This window comes from Ctenopharyngodon idella, chromosome 22 (assembly GCF_019924925.1).
Source record: "Ctenopharyngodon idella isolate HZGC_01 chromosome 22, HZGC01, whole genome shotgun sequence".
NCBI classification, from domain to species: domain Eukaryota; kingdom Metazoa; phylum Chordata; class Actinopteri; order Cypriniformes; family Xenocyprididae; genus Ctenopharyngodon; species Ctenopharyngodon idella.
Genome location: NC_067241.1, coordinates 1731909 through 1745635, shown reverse-complemented (window position 1 = coordinate 1745635; position 13727 = coordinate 1731909). Strand labels below are relative to the sequence as shown.

General features: G+C 39.5%; 1 protein-coding gene across 3 annotated transcripts in view; it reads left to right on the top strand.

The window, feature by feature from the left end:
• frmd4bb (FERM domain containing 4Bb) overlaps positions 1-13727 on the top strand; it is an 80788-nt gene that overhangs the window by 36800 nt on the left and 30261 nt on the right. For 2 of the 3 annotated variants that reach the window (XM_051880930.1, XM_051880928.1), the window contains exons 1-8: positions 2674-2850; positions 7381-7446; positions 7565-7659; positions 8318-8410; positions 8617-8701; positions 11926-11982; positions 12078-12100; positions 12958-13041. In XM_051880930.1, coding sequence (XP_051736890.1) covers positions 2689-2850; positions 7381-7446; positions 7565-7659; positions 8318-8410; positions 8617-8701; positions 11926-11982; positions 12078-12100; positions 12958-13041 — 665 coding nt within the window. In that variant the 5' untranslated portion in view covers positions 2674-2688. Of the gene's footprint in view, positions 1-2673; positions 2851-7380; positions 7447-7564; positions 7660-8317; positions 8411-8616; positions 8702-11925; positions 11983-12077; positions 12101-12957; positions 13042-13727 lie in introns of those variants that run through there. The other variant, XM_051880931.1, reaches the window with a different exon arrangement.

The following is a 13727-nucleotide window of genomic DNA, read 5'->3' as shown; positions in this document are numbered from 1 at the left end:
AGTTCACTTAACGGCCACCGGTGTCGCTAATAACAAGGGTTCTGAATTCTACATATAGCCCCTTTCATCATTATATTAAAGGTAAAAAGTTTTTTTTTAAAACAAATATCATGAATTAATTATTCATAAATATCATACATTTTTGCCACACCACAATCTGATATGACAATTGACTTTGACACTGGGGTCCTCTCTATGATATCATGTCCTGTTTTATGTTTTTTTATGCATGTTTTTGTATGTTGGTTGGATTACATAACTTTGTTAGTCTCGCCATGACTTTTCGCAAACAAACTGTTTAACATTAATAAGCAGTGAAGAAATTTTCTTTAACATTTAAAAAATTAGAATTTCATCTTTTTATTGGGGCTTTTTTCTTCATTATGATATCAGGGCAGTTGTATCACTGAAATTTCTGACTTTATGCACCCAAAAAAATATCAAAATGAATTATAGGCATATGAATTGTTTTTATTAATTGTTAATGTATTTTTAATAGTGATGCACTGAAATGAATTTTTTACAGAAACACAAAAACCGAAAATAAAGTTTAGATAATTAAATTTGGGTAATTAGGTTAAAGGGTTAGTTCACCTAAAAATGAAATTTCTGTCATTAATTACTCAACCTCATGTCGTTCCACATCTGTAAGACCTTCATTCATCTTCAGAACACAAATTAAGATATTTTTGAGTTTTTTTTATTTTTTTATCCCCCATAGAAAGCAACGAAATTACCACATTCAAGCTCCACAAAAGTAGTAAAAACATTGTTAAAATAGCAACTTTATTGAACTATTTCTTCTCTACCCTGCCATCCTACGCTATAAAATATCTAGCTTCCACCAGACGGCCTTCCGTATTCAACTTGCGAAGAAAGTGTAATACCTCTCGCAGTTCAAAACGCTTACGCTACGTCCTACGCCTTCCCTATTCAACTTACGAAAAAAGCTTAACTGACGTGACGTCAATTACACTTTCTTCCTAAGTTGAATATGGAAGGCAGTTTGGCTGAAGCTAGGTATTTTATTTACTTTATAAATTGTTGAATTTGGAAATTTTTCTTACACAAATGCATCGCTTCGCTTCAGAAGGTCTTTATTAACCCCCCGGAGTCGCGTGGAGTACGTTTATGATGGATGGATGCACTTTCTTGAGCATCATACTCGTTAGTCCCGTTCACTGCCATTATAAAGCTCGAATAAGTCAGGATATTTATTAATATAACTCTGATTGTGTTCATTTGAAAGAAGAAAGTCATATACACCTAGGAGAGCTTGAGGGTGAGTAAAGCTTGGGGTAACTTTAATTTTAAAGTGAACTAATCTTTTATCAACAGAGCCCAAACTATTAGCCTAAATTCAGTTGCTATTTATTTTTAGATCAACACTCAAATAACATATTGAATGCAAACATGTAAACTGCACATAGTTTTTGCATTAACACAGTTTCTCTGGCAAACTAACAAGCTGTGGACACTGAATGATTTGCCTGAGGTAAATATAGTGCTGTGACATATTGTTTATAAGCTGTTTTATTGATGTCCTTCCGCCGTTGAAACTCTGAGCGATTACACAAGATATGATACTTTTCAGTAAGTTGTACTGTATCTTTCAACATATCTTCAGATGTTCATTCATGTTTATTAAAGAGGAAGGGATGATTGCGTTCACTCGCGCTCCGTGCTGCTGCTTGAACTGAGGCGCCTACACAGTGATCTGCCACGCCACTTTAAAGAGCATCAAAACTGCATTTTTTTGTTTGAATTTCATTATAAAATGGACAGAATTTTAATGACACTTTGTTTCTTATCAAAAGTAACAAAATCCAGAGCTTATTGGTGGTTAATGGTGGTTAGGCTATAAAGCTGTATTTGTTGTGTACACATAAGACACGTACCAAAAATTTGTGGGACGAATACCTGTACTATTACACCCCTAATTAATCAAATGTCAAAGAAAGAATTTAGTTTTGTGACATAAGGTAGAGGTCAACCCAATAAATATTTCACCCTTGAGCCCCACAGACATTTTTGTGGAGCTATAGGATTGTCATGTATATTTTAAGTTGCGTTGCTGTGTAAATCCTCTCACTTTGTGTCAAGCAGTAAAGTAGGAGGGATGGTAGCAGCTTTTGGGACACGTGGACAGGCCGCAGAAATCGATGTGGCAGAGCCTGGTTTACTTTTGGAAGCAAAATGGCAGGATTGTGTTTGTGTGTGTGTGTGTGTGTGTGTGTGTGTGTGTTTGTGTGTGTGTGTGTGTTTGTGTGTGTGTGTGTGTGTGTGTGTGTGCACGAACAAATCTGCCCTTTAAGTCTCCATGTGTGCTCGAAAAGGACCAGTGAAATCGTGAGCTAAAATCGTGGCTGGCAGGGCAGCCCAGGACTGCGTCCCCACAAACCTCAGCTCTTTCCTTCACTGCCTGGCCGCCCTCCCAGAGTCTTCGGCTCTAACCTCAGTGCACAGACGGCAAAAAGAAATTCCCCTTCCATCCTCTCCAGGGGCACAGCGGAGTCTCCACGCACATGGGGAATGTAGTCGAAACGCATGTCACCTAGTTGTCGATCTTGCACGAGGGAGCAAAGATTAGGAGGTGGTGAAAGAACGGTCTGTCTAGAGTTTGACCCAGACTAGGTCCGGTTGCGTAAGACGGGGGCGACCCTGGTACCAGCCGGTGGCGGGGCGGTCATGGCTTGGGGCTTAGTGTGTGGGGTGGAAGCTCTGCTGCTGCGGAGCGGCAGTTTCATATGGCAGATCGTCGTGTGGATGATCCGGAGGTGTTACCTGCAAAGGATGAGGTCATGTCAGCAGTGCCTACAAACCTGCTTCTACCCGGGCCATGTCTATCAGGTACTGGTGGTCTTTTGTATCGGCATGGGGTCAGAGGTTGCTTTTTTTCATTTCAGTCAGTATTGTGTTTGAGAGTTCTGTGTGTCATTTGTGATGGTCTGTTTTTGGTTCTTCAACTCTTTTACAATGAAGAATATTGTTTGGTCTTCATTTAATTTCTTATTCCTCAAAGTCTGCCATCTGAAGTCAGTGATTTCAATATGAACGCATAATAAGCTCAATTCGAACATTTCCCATCAAGTTTTTCAAGGCTGAATAATCTGATCTATCCATATTTACAGATCTATACTCTTACTTAATGGTCTTGTTTTGTCTATTTTTATTTCTCTTTTTATTTTAGAAGAAACAACTGAGACAATGTTGATACTGTAATGCATAGCTAAGATTTAAGTGTAACAATACTTTTTTCTCTGGCATGATGAGTCATATTTACACTGAAAATCTTAGATCAGAAGCTTTTGAATTTAAACAAAGAAGTTGTTGTGTTAACTAAAGACAGATATGTAAGATTGAAATTGTTACTATAATTAATAGTAGGCCTACTACTAGGTCACTAAGCAAATTTGTGACATTGATCATAAACTGATAGTATAATTTGTAATGAAACAATAAATTAGAAAAATACCAAATAAAAGCTTTTTTCAGTAGGATCTTTGGATCCTGTGAATGCATTGTTAAAAAAAACAGCTCATGCAACAGAAATTACAGGCTTGGAGAAGGGCATTTTAAACTTTGCCAGAATATCGGTCTTATAATGCAATAACTCTGAGAAATACAGCACGTAGGTTCAGCTCTCCACAGTGCAGATGAAAGAGCTGTGCTATAGTAAGAAAGCATATTTCCATAGTTTCCATAGCAATAATCCGCTATGAAAATAAGTCTACTGATAAAACTTAAAGTATAATTATTATCCACATTTATCCTGACCAAAGATTATATCATATTTTGAATCGTTTGGACTAGACTTTTACAAGAACACCTCAACAGCTACATGAAATTATATATCAACTCCACCACAGTATATTGTAAACAGACATTTTTGGTATTGGTTGGTTTATAGCACAGTCTATGTGCCGAACTGAAAAACAAAGTAATTTTGTGTCCTTTTTGTGGTTACATAAGTTTCTACTGGTTTGTTAACAGATGTTTTATCTATTTTAAAACTTCACTTCTTTGTCCAACATCCTGTTGTTATTTTCAGTGACAGAAAAATAACTAGTTTCTGTTTTGTTCTGCACACCAAATGTGTGTTTTCCACAATAATCTGCGTGTGCATGGCTTCTGGTGGTGCAGATCTACAGTCCTTTTGAAAAGACCCGTTTCTGCTGGTTTAAATGCATCTCATTAAAAAAAATCTTCACAGTTTTAATGAATTTGTCACCAAATTTCCCCTGCATTAGCAGAAATACCAAAAAACATACGATGCATATTGACATTATGCATGCAGTTACAGTGGGTACGTGAAAGTATTCAGACCCCCTTAAATTTTTCACTCTTTGTTATATTGCAGCCATTTGCTAAAATCATTTAAGTTAATTTTTTTTCCTCATTAATGTACACACAGCACCCCATATTGACAGAAAAACACAGAATTGTTGACATTTTTGCAGATTTATTAAAAAAGAAAAACTGAAATATCACATGGTCCTAAGTATTCAGACCTTAGTCTGAATATTCACATGGTGCTCAGTATTTAGTAGAAACACCCTTTTGATCTAATACAGCCATGAGTCTTTTTGGGAAAGATGCAACAAGTTTTTCACACCTGGATTTGGGGATCCTCTGCCATTCCTCCTTGCAGATCCTCTCCAGTTCTGTCAGGTTGGATGGTAAACATTGGTGGACAGCCATTTTTAGGTCTCTCCAGAGATGCTCAATTGGGTTTAAGTCAGGGCTCTGGCTGGGCCATTCAAGAACAGTCACGGAGTTGTTGTGAAGCCACTCCTTCGTTATTTTAGCTGTGTGCTTAGGGTCATTGTCTTGTTGGAAGGTAAACCTTCGGCCCAGTCTGAGGTCCTGAGCACTCTGGAGAAGGTTTTCGTCCAGGATATCCCTGTACTTGGCCACATTCATCTTTCCCTCGATTGCAACCAGTCGTCCTGTCCCTGCAGCTGAAAAACACCCCCACAGCATGATGCTGCCACCACCATGCTTCACTGGTGGGACTGTATTGGACAGGTGATGAGCAGTGCCTGGTTTTCTCCACACATACCGCTTAGAATTAAGGCCAAAAAGTTCTATCTTGGTCTCATCAGACCAGAGAATCTTATTTCTCACCATCTTAGCAAACTCCATGCGGGCTTTCATGTGTCTTGCACTGAGGAGAGGCTTCCGTCGGGCCACTCTGCCATAAAGCGCCGACTGGTGGAGGGCTGCAGTGATGGTTGACTTTCTACAACTTTCTCCCATCTCCCGACTGCATCTCTGGAGCTCAGCCACAGTGATCTTTGGGTTCTTCTTTACCTCTCTCACCAAGGCTCTTCTCCCCCGATAGCTCAGTTTGGCCGGACGGCCAGCTCTAGGAAGGGTTCTGGTCGTCCCAAACATCTTCCATTTAAGGATTATGGAGGCCACTGTGCTCTTAGGAACCTTAAGTGCAGCAAAAAAAATTTTTAACCTTGGCCAGATCTGTGCCTTGCCACAATTCTTTCTCTGAGCTCTTCAGGCAGTTCCTTTGACCTCATGATTCTCATTTGCTCTGACATGCACTGTGAGCTGTAAGGTCTTATATAGACAGGTGTGTGGCTTTCCTAATCAAGTCCAATCAGTATAATCAAACACAGCTGGACTCAAATGAAGGTGTAGAACCATCTCAAGGATGATCAGAAAAATGGACAGCACCTGAGTTAAATATATGAGTGTCACAGCAAAGGGTCTGAATACTTAGGACCATGTGATATTTCAGTTTTTCTTTTTTAATAAATCTGCAAAAATGTCAACAATTCTGTGTTTTTCTGTCAATATGGGGTGCTGTGTGTACATTAATGAGGAAAAAAAATGAACTTAAATGATTTTAGCAAATGGCTGCAATATAACAAAGAGTGAAAAATTTAAGGGGGTCTGAATACTTTCCGTACCCACTGTATATTTGCACTGACCTAATCCCTGTAATACTCAGCCCTAAAACATTTTGAATGTAACAGGGTTTTGAAAGCGAAATCTTGTAGGGTATTTGTTTATTTGTCTGTTTGTTTTGTTTTGTTTTGTTTTGTTTTGTTTGGTTGGTTGTTTATTTATTTGTTTGGGTTTTTTTATTTGTTTGTTTGATTGGTTTTCTGGTTTGTTTGTTTGCTTGCTTGCTAGGTTGGGTGGCTGGATGTTTGTTTGATTGTTTCTTTGGTCGTTTATTTATTAGTTTTTTTGCCAGTTTATTTGTTTGGTTGGTTGATTGGCTGTTTGTTTTTGTTTGGTTGGTTGGTTGTTAAGTAGATTGATTGGCTGGTTTGTTTTTTGGTTGGTTGGTTGGTTGGTTGGTGGTTTGTTTGCTTGGTTGTTTTATTTAGTTGCTGGTCGTTTATTTGTTTCTTTGGTTGATTGGCTGTTTTCTTTTTTTTTTCTTTGGTTGTTTGTTTAGTAGATTGGTTGGCTGGTTTGTTTTTTGGTTGTTTGTTTGTTTAGTTGGTCATTAATTTATTTGTTTTTGCTGGTTGTTTATTTGTTTGGTTGGTTGTTTGGTTGTTTAGTAGCTTGAATGGCTGGTCTGTTGGTTTATTGATTGGTTGGTTGTTTTGTTTGGTTGTTTGTTTTTTGGTTGTTTGTTTGTTTAGTTGGTCATTAATTTATTTGTGTTTGCTGGTTGTTTATTTGTTTGTGTGGTTGTTTAGTAGCTTGATTGGCTGGTCTGTTGGTTTATTGATTAGTTGGTTGGTTGGTTGTTTTGTTTGTTTGGTTGTTTGTTTTTTGGTTGTTTGTTTGTTTAGTTGGTCATTAATTTATTTGTTTTTGCTGGTTGTTTATTTGTTTGTGTGGTTGGTTGGTTGGTTGGTTGGTTGGTTGTTTAGTAGCTTGATTGGCTGATCTGTTGGTTTATTGATTGGTTGGTTGGTTGGTTGGTTGTTTTGTTTGTTTGGTTGTTTGTTTGATATGTTGGTTGGCTGCATTCTAAACTTATTAATAATGTGGGTTTAATCATTTGGTGTAGGTGTAGTTTAATTTGAATTTGAAAATAAAAATAACAATGTCTAGCACTAATGTTGATATGAAATTGATTTTCAGGCACCTGAGAATTAACCAGCCATTTGCAGAAATGTCTCATCTCTATCTCAATATTCTGCCGTAACAGATTCTTTCTGGATTGTTTTGGCTGTTGCTGCTGAGAGATGTGTTGTGATTTATACCTCTGGTTTTGATGACAGTTATTATGTGAAAACTTTCCCTAAAACTTGAGTGTGTACCATCTGAAAGAGGACATTGTACAACTTGAATTTTGAATCTAATATGTTAAGTTAGTGTTCAGTGTGTCACTATAGTGAGGAGAGAAGGCGGTGATAGTGCAGTGTCAATCATCTGATGTCATAACTGTGTCCACAGATGACCGAGGGACGACTCTGCCAGGTGCAGCTCCTGGACGACAGGAAGCTGGAGCTGTTGGTTCAGGTATAATGTCTCACAGTTGATCCCAGCTCTAGTCTATTACACCTCCCACTCAAGGGTAATGGACCTCAATAAACCTCCCTGTCTCACATTATATTGATCAATGGATTTTCTCTCGCAGCCAAAGCTGTTATCTCGTGAACTCTTGGATTTGGTCTCATCGCATTTTAACCTTAAGGAGAAGGAATACTTTGGGTTCACCTATGTGGATGACACGTAAGTACCTCTTTTTAATGAGGTTGCTTGTTCCCATGAACATTTGAAAAAAATCTAGCTTTTGAAAACATAAAAGGTGAAAGGATATGTCAAACCTGAATTTAAAGGGATAGATCACCCAAAAATGAAAATTCTGTCATTAATTACTCACTGCTCGCTTCATATGGGTCAATTTTACAGTGTCCTTGGTGGAATGGACTTTCAATGGGGAGACATAAATTTCACAGATTTCATTAAAAATATCTTAATTTGTGTTGCGAAGATGAACAAAATTCATGTGGACAACATGAGGATGAGTAAATGATGACAAATTTTTACATTTTATGTGAACTATCCTTTTAAGGTAATACCATCAGAATGTCAGAGTCGGTTCAGATGTCTTTGAATGAACTAGTTCTAAACGTTGATTCACTGATTCATTGGAGCCATTGCTCAAAAGTGTTCCTCAAAGTCCCTGCACAACACTTAAAAGTACATTAAACTCTACAAAAAAATACTTGTTTTGCAAAATCTCATCTAGTTCTGCTCAGTTCAGTCCTGTTGAAGTTGTCTCTGTGCAGATGATTTTCATATATTAGTGTTAAATTGCAGAGCATTTACTGGGTTGAATAAGAATGTCGGATCACACATTTCAGCCAGATTAACTTTCTTCTTCCAGTGGTCAGTGCAAATGGTTGCAGCTGGACCGCAGAGTGCTGGAACATGACTTCTCCAAGAAATCAGGGCCTATTGCTCTTCAGTTCCTGGTGAGGTATGTGATCTCTACCTCATGATGTCTTAAGTCACATGACCACATCAACCACAAAATGCAGCACATTCCTGGATTGAATCACTGTGGTGCTGCTCCAAAGAAGCACCTTGTTTTAGATTTGAAGTGAGGTTTTTGTCTTTTGGCTATGACTTTGCCCTGTTTATTATTATGAAATTGCGATTAACTGAAGAATTTGTCATTTGCAGGTTTTATATCGAGAGCATTTCACTTCTAAAGGAACACACAACTGTGGAGTTATTCTTTTTGAATGCTAAATCTGCCATCTATAACGTGAGTACATTTGTGCATGTTTTCCTGCTGAAGTGATTCACTGTCTCATTTCTCACCTCCAAAAACAATTAAAAAGCCACAGACCTCAGAGCGTTAATATATGAGTTATTGCATCCCAGGGCCATAGAAGAAGTATGTGTAACTGATTCGCTTGTGAATCAGTAAAACAGAGCAATTCCTCTAAGATTCTTCACAACCATCATGACCAACATAAGGATTATTTTGTGTCATTGCAGCATGGGCAACATTTTTTCTCTCTTTGCCATGGTCTGGTTTTCCCCCAACACTTTATGAGCTTGCGGCAGAATTATATGTAATACAGAGGAAGCATTTGATTTGTATGGAAGCTTGTTTCCACCACAGAATAAAAAATAAAAAAGGTCATTTCTACTTTTTATTTCACAATTCTGACTTTTTTTTTTTTCAGAAGATATAAGCTCGCAATTGCGGAGTGTTTGTTGTGATTGTTATCAGTGGCAGAAAGCGACACCAGTTGTATGTTCTCTCCCACACACACCTCTCTCAATCTATTTTGCTTTTCCGCAGCTCACTGTCCATTCCAGTGAAATCACAAACATAATGTAAACGTCTCAGGTTACGTATGTAACCACGGTTCCCTGAGAACAGGGAACGAGACTCTGTGTTCGAAAACGCATTGGGGAACGCCTCCGTGTGAACCGGTGTCTGAAAACAATATCAACTCATGACAATCCTATTGGCCGGCGACAGCCTATGACGTCATCATAGCGCGACCCAGAAGTATATAAGGAGCGCCTAGAGAACCAGTCAGTATCTTATCATCTGAAGGGACTGTTCAGCAGGCAGCCCTGTTCTCAGGGAACCATGGTTACATACGTAACCTGAGACGTTCCCTTTCGAAAGGGAACTCAACTCTGCGTTCAAAAACGCATTGGGGAACGATATACCCACGCCGCCATGCTTGAGGGGAGTGCATGCCACAAATGGCTAGACAAATGTCAGAACTAGCACCTTCAGCTGCAGTGCCAGAACCACTCCCTCTACGGGTCATACATAGGCTGTCAGTGACAGCATTCTCTATGGCCAACATCCCAAGCTAAAAGCCTCAAAGAGGCCTTCCGCAGAAGGCCTACCAAGGCCGCTCAAAGGCTTCTGGAACCAAACTTCTCTTCAAAGAAAAGAGGGTACCTTTAAGGGAATGTGGCCAGGGGGCCCGAAGGAACCCTAGCCAGTTACTAGTTAGGGGAATGTACTCGACCCTGATTGCCACCAGGGAGGCCTGACCTGGTCTACTTTACAGAAACCTAGTCTTGGCCAACAACCTGTCTGATCACAGAGTCTCCAATCACATTTCTTCAGAGAAGATATCCAGTAAGAGTGACTGCAAAAGAGGCAGTAACCAACTCAGACCAGAGCGCAGAGACAGGCATCCCAGAGAGCAGGACTCAGCTAAGCGCTTTTTACCCTTACCAAAGAGGGGAGTAACACTCTGCTCAATCTTAGGATCTACTCAGCACTTGATTATTTGCACTGAGGAGGCTGTGCACTCTAAAGGAACCCAACAAGGGGAGTACATTACCAGCCTGGGGGCTGATCCTCAATAGGGAGGCCTCGGAGAGGCCTTCAACCACTGACCAGCTTAGGGAGCTAAGTACTATGCAGGACAACTGCTATCTAATTTGCACCTACACCGAAGGGACAATGGGCCTTGGCCTGACAACTCTGATAAGAGGAGGCCAGAACTAGGAAAACTACACTCACATAACAGGGATAGTATAAAAAGGGTGTAAATGCTACTAGCAGACCACCTAAACCCTAGTTCTAGCCTAGGCCAGCTATAGCTGTGGGCCTATAAGGCCAACACATAAGCATAGATCTGCCTGGGGCTAAGAAAACAACAGCCTCTAAAGCACACAATGTCAGGCGGCCTGTAAGGCCGACGCTAAACATAGATCTATCTGAAGTTAGTGAAAGCTAATCTAAAAACTCTAGCATTTACCAGAGGAGAAAGCTAATAAACCAAAAGGTGGCTAACGGTGCGGCTTAGTTACAGCCGACATCTGAATACATATGAACGGTGGCTTAATTATCTGAAGCCAACACATCCAAAAAAGGGGACAAACAAAGTACTACCCTAATAATATATCGTACCAGCCAACCTAATGGAACTTCAGGGCCCTATTCCGCATCATAAAAGGAAACTGATGTAAAAATAAGAAACCTACCAAGCCAATCTCAGCAGGTCTAACTGATATGCTTACAAACAGATATTGTGTGTAAGCAACACCTGCCTGACCTGCTGCCGCGTATAGAGCGTTGGAGCCTACCTATATCACAAGATAGTTGCACTCATCTCGTCAGTAGGAGGTGTCGACGTGTACCCATACTCACTCCATCAACATCAGCGAATTAACCTGCTGATGTTGATGAATGCGAGCTGAATACAGGTCCTTCCATGCCTTCTCGATCTCAGTATGAAGATCAAGACCATTAGGTGCAGCTGCCGGTCCTTCTCTTCTCGAGGAAAAGACCAGAATCGAGTGGAGTATTTTACAAGTAAAACACACTCACAAAAACAAACAGACAGATCCCACAAAAACTGCCTGTACATGCTCTTTTGTTCTCATAAAAGACAGCGTTATAAGTTATGTATGTGATCAGATGTAAACACTATGGGACATGGATGCACACACTTCCTGAAACGTTTGTTAGACATAAATTGTCTTACCTTAATATCGGTTTGATATCGTTTTAAACAAACAGTCCCTGAAGACGAAAAAGATACTGACTGGTTCTCTAGGTGCTCCTTATATACTTCCGGGTTGCGCTATGATGGCGTCATAGGCTGTTGCCGGCCAATAGGATTGTCGATATTGTTTTCAGACACCGGTTGACACGCAGAGTTGAGTTCCCTTTCGAAAGGGAACATATGTCTCCAACATACAGTGCTAATTTTTCTTTATTATAGTAAACAGTTCTATTAAGGTTCAGTGACTATTTCATACAATTTATTTATGAAAACAGTAAAAGATCATTTTAAATTATTTGTGTATAACAAATTGATGCCTGTGGCAGGAATATCACATACACAGCTCAAATACTGTTTCTGCTTCTGTAGCACATTTCCTCATTACATTAAGAAATTGACATGATGAAAATGATTTTAAAGCATTGTAATTCACAGCACATATTTAAAAGTGATTCAAAATGAATTCTTGAAGTGACGTTTGCTTGTTTATCCACAGGGTGACATTGAGGTGGAAAGTGAGCTGGTTTTTAAATTAGCTGCTCATGCACTGCAGGTAGGACTGTCAGAGCTTTTATATATGACGTTTTTTTGTTTTTTTAGTCAGTGTTATGCATTAAATGCTCATGCTTTACTTATTTTGTTTTACAGGAATCTAAAGGAGACTATACAAGGTGTGTAGTTTTACCACAGTGTTTGCAAACTTGGAAAAATGTCTTTATTTCAAGGCTTTAATATCACTTTGTACTGTCAAAGAGTTTTTACCCGGGACTATATGAAGGCACTGCAGGTGGCCTGTGCACTGATATATGAAACATATATCTATATTTATAAATACAATATATATTCTTTAGATTAACTGGTTGCTTATATAGAGAGCAAAATCAGCATTAAACTAAATCGCTCTCTGTCAGGCAGAACAGTGATGCAGTGAATCCAAGATATGGCAAAAGACATTAAGGGTTGTTAATTGAGAAACAAGGTCAGCATGAGATTAGAATAATGTAATAATGAAAGTTCCTTGGGTCAGAAAAGTTTGACAAGCTCTGCATTAAAGGAGTATTCTGTCATCATTTACTTAGAATAATGTCTTTCCAAACCTATATGACTTTCTTTTTGGAGTTATGTAGTGGGATGTTCAAGCTGCTGTTTTACAAATAGCTAAAAAGCATGTTGATTCTGACTTTCAGTCTGTATAAAGGTCTAAAAAGCACCATAAATGTAGTCTGTGATTTGTGTGCTATATTCAAGGCTTTTGAAGTCGTATGATAGCTTTCAATTTAAGCTATTATTCACCTAACTAGCGCAAACAGTATACAAATTAGTTTGTTTATTGTCTAATGAATAATTTTGTGAAAAATAATGACGGTCATCTCTGTATCCTATTACTTGTCCACTAATTATTCAGTGCACTGTTACAGTACATCATGTGGTAATGTGGTTAACATCATATGTAGCATGACGCATTATGTTAAAAATGTCAGTTATTTAATCTTGTTGAATGCTGAAAGTGTATTTTTGTTGATTTTAGTGATGAAAATACCCGAGTAGAGCTGAAGAAGCTTCCAGCATTGCCCACAAAAGTACTGAAGGAGCATCCATCTCTAGCATACTGGTAAACTTGTTTACATACAACTATTTCAATATAGAAAACATCTCGGTTACGTGTGTAACCCTCGTTCCCTGAAGGAGGGAACGGAGACGTATGTCAGAAGTGAACCGACGAATTGGGATATCGCTAGAGAGCCCTATCACCTTTGAGTGTAACTAAATGAGCCAATGGAATTGGCGTGCAATATTTGCATAACGCGCACCACCCCCACAAGGCGAGTATAAATACGGAAGCAGATGCAGTCACACTCTGTTTTTTTTGAGTCTGCACTACAGCAAAGGCACAGGAACTGTGGCGATGGGACATACATCTCCGTTCCCTCCTTCAGGGAACGAGGGTTACATATGTAACCGAGACGTTCCATTTCAGTTGGTCACGTTCGACGTACAACAGAAGTGAACCGACGAATTGGGATCCCAAATAAAACGTCACAGTTACTGACCCCTTCCAGCGCCCAACGTAAGCTCCAGCCACCCAGCGCACCTTGGGGCGGAGAAGGGGGCGAGCTTACACCGAGAGAGTCTACTGCTGTTCCACAAGACCCGTTCAGTAAGACTTAGACAACACTGGGGAAGCGAACCCATAGGGGACGCTGCAGAAGCCACAACCTACCCAGGGGGGAGGTATTATGTGGAAATACACATATGGACTGGCCATGGGCAGTGCACATATGGAGTTCCTGGGATGGA